Source organism: Galeopterus variegatus, unplaced genomic scaffold (genome assembly GCF_000696425.1).
Source record: "Galeopterus variegatus unplaced genomic scaffold, G_variegatus-3.0.2 Scaffold2342, whole genome shotgun sequence".
Taxonomy (NCBI): domain Eukaryota; kingdom Metazoa; phylum Chordata; class Mammalia; order Dermoptera; family Cynocephalidae; genus Galeopterus; species Galeopterus variegatus.
The window spans coordinates 77,834-95,704 of NW_007728453.1; the positions used below are offsets into that span (position 1 = coordinate 77,834).

At 36.7% G+C, this 17,871-nt stretch overlaps 1 protein-coding gene across 1 annotated transcript in view; it reads right to left on the reverse strand.

Annotated features, from left to right (window-relative positions):
* Positions 1 to 17,871, reverse strand: part of UTRN (utrophin) — a 288,470-nt gene that overhangs the window by 70,601 nt on the left and 199,998 nt on the right. Inside the window, exon 50 of the mRNA XM_008581386.1 lies at positions 9,121 to 9,310. Within this exon, the coding sequence (XP_008579608.1) occupies positions 9,121 to 9,310 (190 nt within the window). The remainder of the gene's footprint in view (positions 1 to 9,120; positions 9,311 to 17,871) is intronic.

Sequence of the window (17,871 nt, forward strand, 5' to 3'; positions counted from 1 at the left end):
TATCAAGAAAAACAGGGAGTCCAGGAGCTGATCTTAAAATACATACATCTTAACATTCAAATCACAACAGAGGAAAGCCCCATTGCCCTGGAACACTTGAGGATTTAATTGTTCAAGGATAGCAGAGTTTTCCACATGAAAAAAAAAAAATGGGGCAATGTTTGAGAATAAAAAAATGTAAAATTTAACTAGTGCAATATACACCATTCCATTCAATGACTTCCCAAAATTGCATTTTCAGCCTTCACTACCTCTAAATAAAGGGAGCTTACACATGTAAATGAAAAAGGGTGTGTGAACTTACCTCACCAGTGAATCTGAAAATCTGTTGACAGACTGATGTGCCTTTGTGGTCATATACTGTTACTCCTGGGCACTACAAACATCCACATAATTCTATATTCTCCACATGTGAAAACACACACACACAACACACACACATACACACAGAGCAAGCCTTTTGTAGACATCAACAGTCAGTTAAGACTTGCTGCTTAGAATCTTCTGGCTTTTCTCTATTTTTCAGAGTCCTCAGAGGCAGCTGTTCTGATATTACAGAAGACACAGTGTTTCAGGGATGACTTTGAGATAAGCACCATTCTGAAAGCCTGTGACCCCCAGAAGGCTAGGCGAAGAGTAGCCAAAATTTCACTCTGTGTAAACCAGCGGTCACCAAAATAGTATGTGTATACCAAACAGAAAGAAAAAGACAATCAACTGGTGTGCAAGAAGACAATAGCACAAAGTAGTAACAAAATTACACTCTACTGATATTTAATATATGATTTTACAAAGGCATATGCATATAATTTTTAAATAAACATAGATATATATAACGATATGTTTAAAATATTTCTACTGGTAGAACTACATGATAGAAAAAGTTAGGAGAAAATTAAAACCAGTTAAGCTAAAGTGATTGACATACATATATGTAGGCAAATAGAAGTTATATTACTTAAATCAAAAATTTTTAAATGCTTAAGTCATGAAAAACTCAATTTACGACACTATTTTTAAATTTTTCTCATTTTTATTTAATGGTTCATATCCCAATCTACTTTACAAGAACCAGCTTTTACCAGGTCTTCAATTATTAAACATTTTATGAAAACTGGCACTAAGAAAAAAAGGACATAAAATCTCTTACTGACTCAACATAAACTCGGTCAGCTTTTAATCCAAAAATTTAATGATTTAAAACACCCCCAAAAAATCACACAACAATGAAAACAAATTAATGTCAATATTATTTTTAAACCATTTACATTCAGCTTTTACTGTGCTCTATTAGATGAAAACTAATTTTTTATACTCATTAATATTTTAAAAGAACTACGCAATCAAAACCAAATCTGGAAAAATTAGCATCCAGTGTAAGGTGATTTTAGGTCATCAGGGCAATTTTAATGCTGCTAATTGTATCTCCAAGTAAGCAGCACTTATGTCTCAGCCTCCTGCTCAAATTTTATGGGATGTATAACCAGGAAGAAGCATTTTTAAAGGCGAAAACACAAGTGAATGTGTAAATAGGTTGAGAGGAGGAAAAATATATTTTAATTCTGGGAGCTGTGAATTCCCCAAGTGCCTCTTTTTATTCTCCCCCTTCCTTGAAACATGCAGGAAAAAACACAAAATGTGAATATTCTACACAAATTTCCACTTGTGTAACACATAAACTATTTTCTGACAAACAATAAATATCAAAATAAGCAAAGAAAGATGAGGTTCCACTGAGGGAAATTCTGATAAAGACTGAAATCCGATAAAATACATAAAAAGAGAGACCTTAAAGAGGAATTAGAAAGAAGATAAAAATATTAACAGATACTGGTTCAAAATGCCAGTATAAGTTTAAAGTAGTCAAGTTTCTCTTAGATTGTGTAACATTTTTTTCTCATTCATTTCAGTCTCTAAGTGTATTTACAATAGACTGCCTCTATATTTTTATGGAGAAACACTGAAACTTACAGCATTTCCTTCTCAAGAAACTAAATTTAGAGACTGTGGGAGGTATAAGGAGAAATAAAGTCATAACAGCATTCACAATTTAAGGGGAAGAAAACTTACAGTGTCTTAAAGCAAATAATTACTAATCCTATTTAACCTTTTAAGAACTACACACTGACTACTGATAATTAAAAAACAATTAAGTATTTTACATTGGTATAGACGTCAATATTTGAGATGGCAACTGTTAATACTTAATTCTGCACCTAAAACTTTTATTCATATAATGCGAATTAATATAGTTAAATAACTAAGATTAGTTTTCAAAATATAACCAGGCAAATAAAATATATCTGCTACTAGCTCATTTATTTCATAGTAATTGTGTCACTTCTTAATCTGGATTCCCAGTTCTTTAGCCAAAATCTCATATATCATTGCCTTATATTGACACCTGCTGGAAAGTACTGGAATTGTATATTTCTCATTGCATTATCTGGGCAGTTGTTAATTTTGCCTATGTGAAAATAATATGTGAAAGATGACATTCCAATTGCAAATAATACAAATTTTAATTTTCTAAAAGGAAAAAGTAACATTTATTCTAAAGATTTAAATTTTAATGGAATCTTTAGGGAATTATAAATCTCAAGAAGTCTTCCCAAAGAGTACTTCAGACGGGAGGTTAAGTTATTGATGTAACTTAATTTGTGCTTATTTGGGGTGTAATTATGAAACTAATTAGCAACTTTCTCCAGTACTTGACTTCTACTGCTTCATACCTCAGACTAATTTAATTCCTTGGTCACATGACTTGAGAAAAAATATCTGGTTTTGTGAAAGTATATATATATATATATATATATATATATATATATATATATAGACACACAAATGGATCAGAAAAATGACCCAGTATTTAAAAATAATATTTTTATAGTCAAAAAATAATAAAACATGCACTAGTGAATGAGCTTTTCTTCTCTATTATCAAAATTGCCTTTTCATGAAAAACATAAATGTTTTGCCAGAATAAATTTACTCTTTGTAGTGGTTCAAAACAACACATTGAAATAATTAGGTTTATAAATTTTCACAACTGAATTAAAAGTTGTATTAAGTTTTAATTAACTTCTTATGCAAATGAAAACACTTCTAAGTATTTCTGCAAAGAAATACTACCAACAACCTTAATCTGTCTTCTAAAACTTTTTGGAAAAAAGTTTCCAGACAGAAATACATTTAATTGGCCACACAGTAAGAAATAACAATATGATATGATATGGTTAACAGAACACTGCTTCCCTCCCAGTCTGATGCCATATAAGCACATAGGTGATTGGACACATTACATTTACTATCATCAGAAAAATGATACTGTCTTAGATGCAGGTTTTTCAATTACAAATGGGTTTGGGCAGCTAACAGAGCAACAGATACATTCTTGAGGATGGTACTAACAGCATGATAGGTAGGAAGAAAAGGACACTGCGGTGCTGTTCAAACCTCTTGTTATATTATAATTCCCTCTTAATTTTTGACAAAAGTAATGAGATGGTATGAAAAGAGTTTGAATAAGACAAACAATGATCAAAAAATATAATATCAAACTTAAAAAAATATAACAGCTGACTCAATGGTTTATGGTAAGGATGACGTAGTATTAGAAATTTGCAACTGTCAAACAAGTTGCCTCCTGAAAGTCTACTTAATCCACCTGTCCAAATGAAATTAAGTTCAAGTGTAACTGTAATATATGGAGATTCAAGGATATAGGGAATGTTTAATGATGAGATTAAGTCTGATAGTTTTTTTAATGCTTTAATTTTTTAAATTGAAAAAGCAATTAGCTGTAAAAAGATGGACAGCTCTAAGAAAGCTACTGCAAGATTATTTTAAACTCTTTTAATTTTACTGAAATTTACATAACATTAATATGCCATTCAATATTAAGACACTGCAAAGTGCCACAGAGGTAACAGGTCTTAATCAATGTAGTTTTGCCATATTTTCTCCAAACAGTTCACTAGCCCATCTCAGAAGACAAGGTTACATCAATTGCAAAATAAACTATATACTAAAACAGTACTTGTTTCAGACTCTTAAGCAAAATTTAATTAAGCAATTCACTTTAACAGCTTTTACAATCAGTTACTATGAAAGGGAATCTTTCCTTGATAAGAACCTGAAAGATTAGTTTTTAGAGCCTGAGAAACAGAATTGTCAGGCACGGAGATCCTTATTTTCAATCACTCAATTACCTTACAGAGCTTCTGATACCGAGGAGAAGAAACTGCCATCCTTTGTAAACGATGCAACAAAACCACAACTTTCTGCAGAGACGATCTCACCACAGCCATCATTTTAAGTTTACCACACTTCTGGAGACACCTCAGAATTTGCATTATAAATGAAGAGCAAGGATCATTTCCTCCCGGTCACTGGACAATGATTTGCCAGTTCTCTGAGCATGCTCGTTTCCAGGAATGCATTTGAAAGATACAGGGGTTTAGGTTCTAGGGAAAAGGAGGCTAGTATTCCTTCAACTTCTCAATTTAAAAAGCACAGCCAGCCAAACGCCACACAGAAAGCCCCCAGCAAATGCTCCCAGCCAGTACTTGCTCAGCCCGGCATAGCCAGAAATGAAGCAAGTTGTCGAGCAGCCAGGCACTGCCGGCTGCCGGGGAGGAGTGCACTCAGTAGCCAAAGAGGATATTAAGTGAAACATTCAAGCTGCAGATATAAAGCAGACATCTCCCGGGAACAGAGATCCAACCTATCGCCACCACCACGGGGCATGCCTGGGAGCTGGTTTATATTAAGAGATAGAGTGGCATTCCACTCTCTCACTCTAAAGGGGGATGCATTCACCGCCCGACTAAATGCAGCTCTGGTTGTGCTCTGTGGAATAAGTAAGTAATAGAACCGGTTGTAAATCTTGAGAAGAGCAAAAGGGTACCTGATTCTAATGATAGCAGCCCATACATAAGTACTAATAAATCACCACCCCCAGACAGGTCTCAGTACAAGATCATCTAAAATAAAACAAAACAAAACAAAAAATACCTACAAGGGGTATGTGTCTTTACCTAAGATACCCCAAAAGCACAGTTGTCCAGTGGTCTCTCATACGCCTGCCTGGAAGGAAAGCCACTAGAAATCCAAAAAATACCTACAAGGGGTATGTGTCTTTACCTAAGATACCTCAAAAGCACAGTTGTCCAGTGGTCTCTCATACGCCTGCCTGGAAGGAAAGCCACTAGAAATCGAATAGGTTGGGACTCATCTAATTTTAAAGTTAACCTAGAAAAAAAGTCTGTAATTGACTACTGAACATTCCAAATGACCACATTTCTCCTTATTTGCCATAGAGGTTTTAATTTTATGAATAGGAAATGTAACAACACAATTGTATCATATAAAGACCCAGTACAGAATATTTGGTTTTACAGGTATGTAACATATTTGAGACACAGTTTCTACCGCAGCTTGAATGCCATTACAAATATCAATCGGGGTAAAGTACTGTTTGGAGATGAGCAGAATGATTAAATGACTGGGGCAAAGAGCACAGCCAGAAATAGAAGCCAGATGTTTCTCATTAACGTGTCCTCCTCAAACTACTAATCTGGGTAATGCTGCAGCTTCCCCTCTCTCTCACGTTGTTGTGATTCTTTAAAAGAAATGCAATATTTTCAAGCATTTGTTTTTCCTCTTTCACTTCTCAGTCCTTCGTGTTATCACGACATTGATAAGTCCTGTCTTGGGTCTTACGGGGTTGTGTTTACCAAGCAGTCTTTTGTGTATTTTTACTTCTGCAGGTCTGTACTGAGAATCTATACTGCCTCCCTCTGGTGAGACTAACAATGTCAAAATACCTGTATAAAGCCAGAAGCAGAGGAAGTAGTCAATTCACATCATTTAAAATGTTAGGTTATTAGGGAAATAGAAACAGATTAGTGATTGTTTATATTCACTATGAAGGGTTTGGGGTTTGGGAATGGGGGATTGAGGTTTCTTTTTGAGGTGATGAGACTGTTCTAATTTGATTGTGGTGATAGTTGGACAACTCTGTGAATATACTACACAATCAAATTGCAAATTTTAAATTAATGAACTGTAGAATATGTGAATTATATGCCAATGAAGTCATTATAAAAACTATGAAGTTATAATTCCTGCCCAGAACCAGCAGGTGAAGTTCCTGCAAATGTCTGCTACGGAGCTGGGTACAAGGGAGGATCTGAAACAATCTACAAAGTCTACATCAGTGGAACAAGAGGATGAAAATTAGCTAAAAGTGAACACAATAGATGAAAATATAATAATCCTAAAAGACAAATTGTTAGAGAGCAAATACAGCCACCAATTATAATACCACTCCAGAAAGGCAGCAAGGCTTCAGGATTCTACCCAGGAAAGAATCAGAGCATCTCAGTTAATTGGTACTGCTAAGATGTAAAGCTTAAATTTAAAAATATAATTTAAATAGTTATAATATCCTAGAAAGTGGGCATGAAAATTAAGAATAATAAACTGGTTGGTAAGTCATCTAATTCAACAGGCTTTCATTCAAAAAAAGAAAATATAATATAATATAATAATAAAATAAAGTAAATATTCTGCATCTTTGGCCAAATTATCTCATCTCAATACAGATTCATAGTCACAACTCATACCAGACTTCTCCTGGATGTCACTCAAATGCTTCATTTCAACTTAGTCAAAATAGAATTTGCTGGGCCAGCCCGGTGGCACACTGGAGAGTGCACCGCTTGGGAGCATGGCGGCGCTCCCACTGAGGGTTCGGATCCCATGTGGAGACTGGTTCCCGCTCACTGGCTGAGAAATAAATGCACGTGTTTATCCTTAGATAAACAAAGATATTTTAGTGGGCTGTTAATAAATGCCCTCTTTAATACATGCTATGAGCCAAAAGAGACTATTTTAGCAACATTAAATTATTTTTGAGAAGCAATTATTACTACACGTTATAACATACTTTAGTATTTTAATCAGCAACCTTTCGTTCTTGATGCTGTTTGCCATAGATAAGTAACCCTGTGCTTATTTTTATCTAGAAAGATATTTTTTTTTGGCATCTGGCCAGAACAGGGATCCGATCCCCTGACCTTGGTGTTATAACATCCTGCTATAACCAACTGAGCTAACCAGCCAGTCCCATTCAGGAAGATTTTAAATATTTCTATTTACATATATTTCTTCCACAGTTTAAATATTCATTAAATATTGAGAGGAGTTTTGGCTATGTTAAGAATATCTCCTAAGATAAAATGTGTAGAAACGCATCATTAAACTTTCCAACAAGCCTGTGTTTTGCTGGTGTTCACTATCAAGTTTCATTTCAAGCCTACTTTACTCATTGTCTGTAAACTGTTACCTACTCAAGTGAATAGCCTAGATACTGGTTGAAATTAACACCATTACATAAATTAAGTATCCATGAGCATGTTTAGGCCAAACTTATAGTTATTTAAATCATAAAAAGTAAAATATTCTAGCATCTACCCACATTTACAGACCTCTATAACCCTCTAAAATCCAGATGATTGCTAAAAATTTTATCAATTATCATTTATGTTGACCTCATGAGACTCCAGAAGGTGAGACAAAAGAAGAGATTTAACTTTGATACTTCCCTGGTCACACGCGTTACCAAGCCACAAATGAATTGTGCAGTGAATAAGAAATAAGATGTAATGTAAGTAAACAGAAATTTTCATTAAATTAATCTTAAGAACTCAACAGTAAAACAACATAAGAGTCTTTACACATGGAAACAAGTTATACAAAAGCCTATTCCAAAAAGGTCCTTTTAAAAAATTTTGTAACTTTTTAATGAAAATAATTTCAAACTTAGAGCAAAACTGTAAGAATGAAAGCAGTTCAAAGAAAGCCTCTATACCCTTTAACCAAATCCACAAATCTGCTGACATTTTACAATACTGTCTCTTTTTGACGTATCAACAGAAGAGTTTCTTTTTTTTTTTTTGTGACCAGTAAGGGGATCGGAACCCTTGGCTTGGTGTCACCCGCACCGTGCTCAGCCAGTGAGCGCACTGGCCATCCCTATATAGGATCCGAACCTGCGGCCTCGGCGCTCCCAGCACCGCACTCTCCCGAGTGAGCCACGGGGTCGGCCCAGAAAAGAGTTTCTAAGAATGAATTCAAAAAAGGCTATTGACACTAATTTCATAATGGTGAAGTCAGGGTCCAAGGGGAGAATTTACTTAGAATTTGCACACAGACCACTGTGAAGGCGACAATATGGAATAACATGATCTTTGTCCTTGAAGAACCTTGTGATCAACAGGGACAGGTAAAGACATGCATCAAACGACAATAGAATATGTGCTCACAATCATATCAGAAATAATAATTGTCAAACTGACGTGAGAATGACATGGCATGAAGAAGTATTCAGATGTGAAATTGCAGTAGACAAGGAGACTTCCCAATTGAAATAGATTTTGAACTAAGTTCGAAGTGAGAAGGCCTCTCTGATTGGCAAGAATAGGTCAGTCTACACAGAGAAAACGAGAGGTTCCAGGGCACTAAAGCAGTAGTACTGGGGCAGAAAAAAGCTCAGACATGCTTCATGAGAATCCTCATAAACTTTTATAAAGGAAAGATTTTATATTAGCATATTCATGTAAAAAAAAATTTGAACCTCCAACTGCATATACAATCATAGTTATCAAGCCAAAGACATAAAAGTGATACCTTCAAGCCTAATATTCTTAGTTGTAAACTAAGCCATAGAATTTTTGCAGCTTTTATATTAACTATGCATAATAAATGGGGAAAGAAACAACTCATATTAAGGGAAAATGCTCTTATAATTTAGGATTCAATAAAGCTAACTGTAATAGGGCTTAAAATGACAGAAAACAGCATAGCTATGAGCCTCTAACTCTAAATAGACAATTATTACTTCCATAAAACAAAGTGGGGATTTTTCCCCTATAATAGTAAGTCGAAGTATTTTACAGATCTTATTTCCAGAAACCAATTATTCACCAGGGAGCATGGATTTCATAACAGAGTAAGGTGACAACCTCACGTTTTAGTAGTAATAGATTTGCATGTAGATGGATCAAAAGAGCAGCTCAAATAAAAAACACCGGTTGTAGTTTCCCACAAACTTACCTGCATCTGCTTTTTGAGTTCCCTGGCCAAGATACTGTCCTGAAGAGCATTTTCCCGCTGAGAGGCATCCGCGAGCACATTCACTGTGGTTTCTGCTTCTTGGATCCACTTTAGGAAGTTCTCCAGATCTCTGCGAGAGGCCTGCACTGTCCTCAGCTCAGCCTCCAAAGCACTCTGCCTGTCAGCAATACTGAAAGTAACAACATGACAGGCACAGCTCCATTACTTTGTGTGACATGCCACATCATGCACACTGTAAAGAAAAAATTAACAGGCAGGCTTAAAGGAACTATTCTTTAAGTCACTGAATGTAACTTAAATAAGAGATTTATTTATATGTGCGCCTTGAATAATCCTTAACAGAGGAGTCATGTACATTGTGAGAAGAGTGAAAGGGAGAGAGACATATAAGTATTAACAAAATCATACCCATATCATAAAACAATTATGACTACATTTACATCTCATAATTATATGTTATTTCCCCATATGTTTTATGTCAATTCCCTTGCATAATGCCTGACACTCGAAAAGCAATATCAGTAAATATTCATATAATCAGTGACTAAATAAATTCCAGGAAAAAGTAAAATCCGAAGAACTATTTAAGATAAAAATAATTTAAAAGGCTTATTTTACATATTTTAAACAATTCAGATCAATACAAGCTGGTTTTTTAATCTTATTTAATAATATTTGGAAGACAATGGACAATCAAACTTTACAGTATTATATTAAGTGTTTATAGAATAATGATAATCTATCCATAATATGCCTTTAAAACTAGCTCCCACACACCATTTTTCAAGAAGCTCCTGGGAGGTGTCCTGCACAGAATTCAGTTTGCAAGTTGAGGAGGAAGATGTAAGAAGCATAAAAACAAGAGATCCAGCACAGGGAGAAGCTAAGGGCTGTCCTGCTAATGGTGAAAGGAAATTTCAGAAAAGAAGGTGTGAATTCCACCTGGAGCAGATGAACGCTGTCATCACCATTCTGAACAATCTGAAATTCTGGTTTTCATTTGACAAAACTTACAAGGGATACACTCAAACAAAATGAGGAAATAACTCAAAAAAGGAAAACAAAACAACACCAACAAAAAAAATGAGATCCAGGAAATAGGGATTTCAAACTAGAAGAAAAGCAAAGAAAATGCCCAGTACAATGGCTGCGCAGCAGGCCTAGAAAGCATGTCTCCAGAAGAGATGGCCCCAAGAAACAATATTAGAAGTGATGGGCGGCTTAATGTGATTGACTTTGTGGAAAATTGTACTGTCAGGCCACTGGGAAATGTGGGAATAATGAGCGATAGGTGCAAAGAAAACCAGGCACATAAAAACAACACAATTATTAATTTCAGGAAAACAGAGAGGAGACAAAAGTATAGTAAACTTCAGTACTTGGCTGTTAATAATGTTTGGACAGGCAATAACAATGTCAACACTGAATATCTATCTAAAAATTCAATGATGAAGAAGGGAAAAGAACAGTGGCATAAGAAAGCTATTTCCTTTATACTTACCTAAGAAGGATTTCAGTAGACAATGCCTAATATTGATGAATTGAAAAAGTATGGCATAAACATTTTCTTTAGAATGTAGAAATATAAAAATGACATAAGGAGAAGCTAAAAACACAGGAGTAGTTTGCCCCTAGGGAGGGGGATTGTGGTGAGTAGAGAGAGAACAAGTAGATTTTTTTATAAACCTTTCAGTACTTAAAAAAAAAATTTGTTTGTAATCATATGCATACATTTCTTTAGTTTTTAAAATTTAGAAATTACCCAGCAGAATTTGGGTGATTGGTGGTGGTGGTGTTTTATCCTCCCTTGAACCTTGCCCATATTTTCAATTTTTAAAACATCTACAGAAAAAAATATTAAGAATAACCATGTAAAGGCTGTGCCAAAAAGGTACTAGAAAGCAGAGTTACAGGAGTGTGCACGAGCTATTAACCCACCATGAACAGACAATTCTTACTTTAAGAACACTAAATATATAACATTTAATAATTATAAAATTTAGTAAAGCCAGACACTTGCATTTTCCATAATCAGAAGGCTTTATTATTTAAGAATATTCACATACATACACAATAGGCTATGTGGCAACAGCTAATGTAAAGTAGATCACTGCAGTTTGGTGCTATTAAACCTGAGAATGCCCAGACTGCGGAAAAGGATGCAAATGTCTAAGAATCCTAAGGGTGAAGACAGAGGATTTCCTACGCAGGAGAGACATTTACATTACATCTACAGGAGGTAGAAACCTAAAGTCTGCTCCAAAGGAAAAGTGAGCTAAGAGGATCATAAGCACCTGGCCTCAGACAATATTCCAGTGGGTGGAGTAAGACCAGCAGCACACTGTGGTGACCAACGGAACATTCTGAACCCAAAAGTAGGGCAGTTTCTGTCAAATTGTCTACTGGTCATCAGTGGGGAAAGAGATACTACTTTTAAAACATTCACTTTATAGAAAGCTGCAAAGTGGTGACCAACGGAACATTCTGAACCCAAAAGTAGGGCAGTTTCTGTCAAATTGTCTGCTGGTCATCAGTGGGGAAAGAGATACTACTTTTAAAACATTCACTTTATAGAAAGCTGCAAAAGAAACAACTTTTAGTTGTTTTTTTTTTTTTTTTTTCCTTTTTTTTGTCTTTTTTCGTGGCCGGCAACGGATCACAACCCTCAGTGTCGCGCCCGGACCGCACCGGGACCGGCAACGGGATCGCAACCCTCGGTGTTGCTCCCGCACCTCGCTCAGCCACTCCCGGACCGCACCAGGACCGGCAACGGGATCGCAACCCTCGGTGTTGCTCCCGCACCTCGCTCAGCCAGTGAGTGGCCAGTCTGTATGTGGGATCTGAACCCTCGGCAGGAGCGCCGCCGCGCTTCCCAAGCGGCGCACTGTAGCAGTGTGCCACTGGGCCGGCCCTTTTAGTTGTTTTTTTAAGAGATGTCTACTTTGTTGGTTATATAAGCAAAAGAATATGGGTTTTTAAATCAAGCAGACAAGTCTCCACCACTAACTAGCTGTGAAAGCTTGAGCAAGCTGCCTAATCTCCTCAAGCACCGTTTTCATCATCCCTACACTCTGCGCAGCACGCAAGTTCTCCAGGATCTGACTCTTGCTCTCCTCCCCGAGATTCATCTCATTACTCCAAGACTCATGCATTATTTATCTAAAAAAATGAGCCAATTACTAATCCTCCAAATGGTCACTGTCTCTTTCATGCACCCATGAGTTCCCCTGCTATGGCTGTTAGTGTTCCATTGCAGCTGTAATAAATTACCACACATAGTGGCTTAAAGCAACACAAATTTATTATCTGACAGTTCTGTAGGTTAGAGTCCGACACATGGCTTCACTAGACTAAAACCTAGTTGTTGGCAGGACTGCATGCATTTCTAGAGGTTCTAGGGGTGCACTGTTTCCTTGCCTTTTCCATCCTCTGGAGGCCACCACATTCCTTGGCTCATGGCCACTTCGTCCACCTTCAAAGCCAGCAACAGCAGGTGAAGTCCTCACATCAAATCTCTCTGACCCATTCCTCTGTCTCTTCCTCCACTTTTAAGGAATCATGGGAGGAGACAGGGCCCACCCAGACAATCCATGATAACCTTTTCATCTTTGGGGGCCATTTTTCTGCTGACCTCATTATCTCTGATCGTGACTGTAAGCGACTGTCTTCTCATCTGTTCAAAGCTTCTGAATCGTCAGTGCACCTGCTACCCCCAGAGCCTTTATACAGTAGCAACTCAACAAGTACTTATTTGGATTATCTAATACAACAATAGGAATAATATCTCCCTTGCAGCAATATTTTAAGAAGAAAAAGAGGTATAAGCCCATAAAGATATCAAATATAGTAAACAATAAAAAATATCTTCCCTTACCTTGTATATTAATTTGGTGAAATACTGGGAAATTAATTTTGCTTATAGCATGCAAATGTGCAACTTAATAATAAATATCCTGGAGAATTTTTTTAAATGTACATATATCTGGTGTCAAATTATTTACCATGAACTTAATCAACTAATAAAAATAATGAACTTAAAACTAAACTCTACTTACAGCAGTCCAAACTGTCTTCATAGTATTATAATGAATACACATTTTAAAATTTATAATCAAAGTTAGTGTATGCATGTTAACTTGTACTGATTTCTGAAATTAATATAATTTATACGAAATGTCTAATAGAATATAGCTCAATTATATTCCTCTACCCCTTAGTTTCTTTTTTCTTTAACTAGATCCAAGCCTACAGTATGGTACACTAGATATTATAAGAATCTTTTATGCACTTTCGAAGAATTTTACATGATTTATCAAAGCATCATAGGGCAAAAATAATTACTGAAATTAGAGGCTCGGTAATATGTATGTACACTTTATCACACAGGCTAATAAATTACTCTTAATGCCATTTGTACACTGTTCTCAGAAGAAAATGACCTAATTCTACCACCTCCACCATTTGGAATCTTTTATGCACTTTCAAAGCATCATAGGGCAAAAAAAATCACTGAAATTAGAGGCTCGGTAAAATGTATGTACACTTTATCACACAGGCTAATAAATTACTTTTAATGCCATTTGTACACTGTTCTCAGAAGAAAATGACCTAATTCTACCACCTCCACCATTTACTAGAGGTGTGGCTTGGGGTAAATCATTTCAAATCTCCAATTCACTTTTTTTTTTCATCTTTAAAATGAGGAGCTTGGACTAGATCAGTAAAAGACCTGCTTCGAAATCTCCAGGGGTCCTTTTAAAACTACATAATCCATCACAGAGACTTTAAGACCTGTAGAAGAGTTCCTCCATTCTCACCCCCATCCCTAGCTTCAAATTTGGCTTCATTAAGAATCGCCGCATGTAAATGAAATGCTGCTGATGGGAACAGACGAGCAGTGTGCAGACAGCAGAAAGGTTGAGAGGCATCAATGTCAAAGATTTCTAAGATCACATCTAGCACTGAACTTGCATTAGTCTTCGATCCTCAGTGCAGATTTTATATTTGATAGTTCTGGTTTCAGCAAAGATCAGAACAGAGCTGGAGGTAGTCCTGAGAAATGTATATAAAATGAATATAAGAGAAAGAGCACTATTGCAGGAAAAGAAATTATTTTAAGTTTAAGTTTAGGAATTTGTGGCTAGAAGAAAAAGGCAGAGAATATTTATCAAAAATCTTTTGTATCCTATAAATCGCAAGAATAAGGGTAAGCTGAAAACCTAAAAGATACAACAATTGAAGTGCAGAAGGGTAACTAGCAGAAATAAAAATTCCTACTTCAAACAGAAGAAGTAACAGACTTTAGAATTCTTTAGCGCAAGAAATGGTACAGACTGAAAATATAAATAGCTTCTCATAAAAGATTTATGGACATCCATGGGTGACAGATTTATAATAGTTTATATTAAAGGGAACTAAGATTTTCTAAATGTAAACTTAGCTTTTAAAGAGATTTCTGTAATAAAAGCAGTTATGATATGCTATAAAATAGCCTATAGTCATTTTGTAACATAACAAAACATGGTCACCCACATAACTGACTTTCTAAAATGTCTAAAGATGTTAAATAATACTTGATATTTTAAGCTACAAGATATATTGTTTAATCAAGTGTTCATGTGCTTATAATTGGCCAAAAGAGTGTTTAAACACAAATAGATAAGAAGAAAATTTTTTTGAGACTTTAATAGAAAAGAACATATTAGGAAACCCATAGATATGTGTTGCTAAATTCTTGTGTACTTACAGGGTGACCTTTACAGTGACATGAGATTTAAATATATTTATTTCTTCTAGAGCAGAAAGTGGTAGCATCAATAGCTTGAGTGGCAAGTAGAAAACCTACAATGAAACAATTCTTTAAGCTTTTCAATGGGTACCTTCACAAGGTAATTTTGTTATTTCGTAAATAAAATAGCATTTATCTGGAAAATATATTAAAGAATGCTGTGGGGAAAATGCAGTTGAAGTGAAGAATTAGTCACTGCAGATATTCCCAATGATCTATGGTCTTTTGGTGACCAATCCTTGCTGTACATGAGAGGTTGGGTCATCACCAAGATTCTTTCACTCCATGGGACTTAAGGAGACTCTGTCTTAAGCTGCTAATGCTATACCAGTCAAGAAGCTCACCATCACCACACCTCCCCTACCGTCCCCTCATGCCACAATAACCCAAAGGAGCAGCACTCCCTGGGGTTGCCATTGCCAGTAAATAAATATTCAAGACCACAGAGATATTTCTGTGACAGGATTTGTCTTACTACATCCTAACTAAGTTGCTACCAGACATTTGTTCATCATTAGTCAACCAATAATGGACTGTACCTCCAATACTACTCTGTATCTTCGCCAGTCTGCCCCAATCCATGCCCTAAATCCTCTTCCACCATGCCCAGAGCCCCTGCTCTAGGATCAGCAGACTCCTCTGTACCTTCAGTCTCCTCTGAGCAATCTCTTCCCATGTCTTCATTGAAATTGGCTTCCCTAGGACCGTCAATTCCCCTGGGAACTTTTGTTGTTGTTTTTTTTTTTTTTTTTTGGCAGTTGGCTGGTGTGGGGATCTGAGCCCTTGATCTTTGTGTTAGAAGGCACCGCTCTAACCAGCTGAGCTAACCGGCCAGCCCTCTCCTGGAAACTTTTAATAGGTTTTTTCTTTTTCCTCTCAGATCCTTTATCCCTCAGTGTGAGGAGTTGAAATAAGGAATTGTTCTTCCATCTTCCATGCAAAATCCTCCCATATTTAAAGCACAGGCCATTTATCCATTACGTTCCTATACTAAGCTCCAGGTCCAGGGTCACTGCATATCGTTATAAAGGTCTCACTGCCTCAACAGGTAAGCGGAGACTGAAATCCAACTCAATATCTACTTGCCAAGCCACAAGCTTTGGTGAGAGACTGTATCACCAGAGAAAGGGACACCTCAGATGCCATTATGAACTAGAGGCAATCCTGGTCTCCATTCCCTTCCAAATACCTTCTTCTCTGCTGCTCCCTCTCTCCATCCTTTATCTGCATGTTTTATACCTGCCTCTGAGTAGATCAATACCACTGAAGAACACTTCAACAGGGCTGTCTTTCCCCTGTGTTTATTATTATAAAACACAAATAAGCACCCACCACTGCCCGGCATACTATGTGTTTCCCCAAGGAAACTCTGTCCCACTCACTAAGATTCTGATTTTACATCCAATCCTCTTTTTTCCAACTTCTCTCAATCCTACCTCCAACCTCATAGACAGCATGCTTCATGGACCATACAAATGTTCAGTCCTTGCACAGAGAATCATTCATCTTCGCACCACTAAGGCTCTGGTCCACGGGCATCTGTACTCGTTTCTTACTGTTTTCTCCTGTCATGATGGAAAATGCATCTCAGCTCTTACCAAATTCAGTTCTCCAGATCTCACCTACTTTTCTACTCACACATTTCCTTTGCCCCTTCCTTTGCCCCTGTGTCTTGAATCATCAGTCTTTCCTCTACTGGATCATTCCCATAAGCATACAAACATGCTTTACCATGTCCCATTTTAAAAGAAAAGTCACAATAGCCAAGAGCTGGAATCAACCCAAATGTCCATCATCGGATGAGTGGATACGGAAAAAGTCAATCACCTCTCTCGACCCTTCAACCCCCTCCAGGTACTACTAAATCTCCCTGTCCTTCCTCACAACAAACTTCTCTACCTTCATCTCACTTTCTAGCCCAATCACATCCTTGAAACTCCTCTTTTCAAAATCACCAGGAATCTCCAAGCTCTGGAATTCCTTTAATGACGTTCTGAATCTCTTTTTTGATTTCTCAGCCTAATTCAATACAGTGGACAGTCCCCTTTTAGAAATATTCTCTTCGCTCCACCTCTCAACACCACAAATCCTGGATTTTCTTTCTACTTCAATGGAAACTTTTTTTCAGTCCCTTTTGCTCTCCTCCTCGATCTCATCCAGTTCCACAGACTTAATCTCCAGTGCAAACGCTGAGAATTCCTCAATTCATATCTGAGATCCAGAACATGTGAGTTCCAGAATCATATACCCAATTGCCTATTTGACCTATACACTTGGGTATCTCATAGGCATCTCAAACAAACATATCAAAACCCATTTTTTTTTATTTTTCTTTCCCAAAAATCCCACAGCCTTTCCCAATTCAGTGAATGGTACCCCAGTCATCCTTTTACAAAATGCCACCTTTGACTGTTTCCACTCCCACAAATCACATACTAATCCACCAAAGCCCACCTTTTCTATTTCCAAAGCATATCTCAGATCTATCGTCTTTCCATCATTGTTGGCATACAGTAGCCAAGGGTATTGCCATTTCCCAACTGGACCACAGCAATCACTTCCATTCTGGTCTTCCCAATTACTCTCTTACAGCTCTTCAATCTATTCTCCACATAAGAACCAGAGGCATTAAATTTTAATATATATAAATTGGACAGTGTCACTGCCTTACTTAATAATTCCAATAGTTTTCCATTGTACTCATAATATCCAAGCTCCTTCCCATGTCTTACAAAGTTCAGCATGACCTGGCCTCTGCCTCCCTCTTCTACCACATCTCATGCCCATACCCCCTTATTCATTATATTTCAACCACATTCTATGCCCTTTGCTGACTCGTGACTTTTATATTTGCTGTTCACACTGAAATTTTCTTCAGATGGTTGTTTTTTTTTTTTTTTGTCTTTTTTCGTGACCGGCAATGGATCGCAACCCTCAGTGTC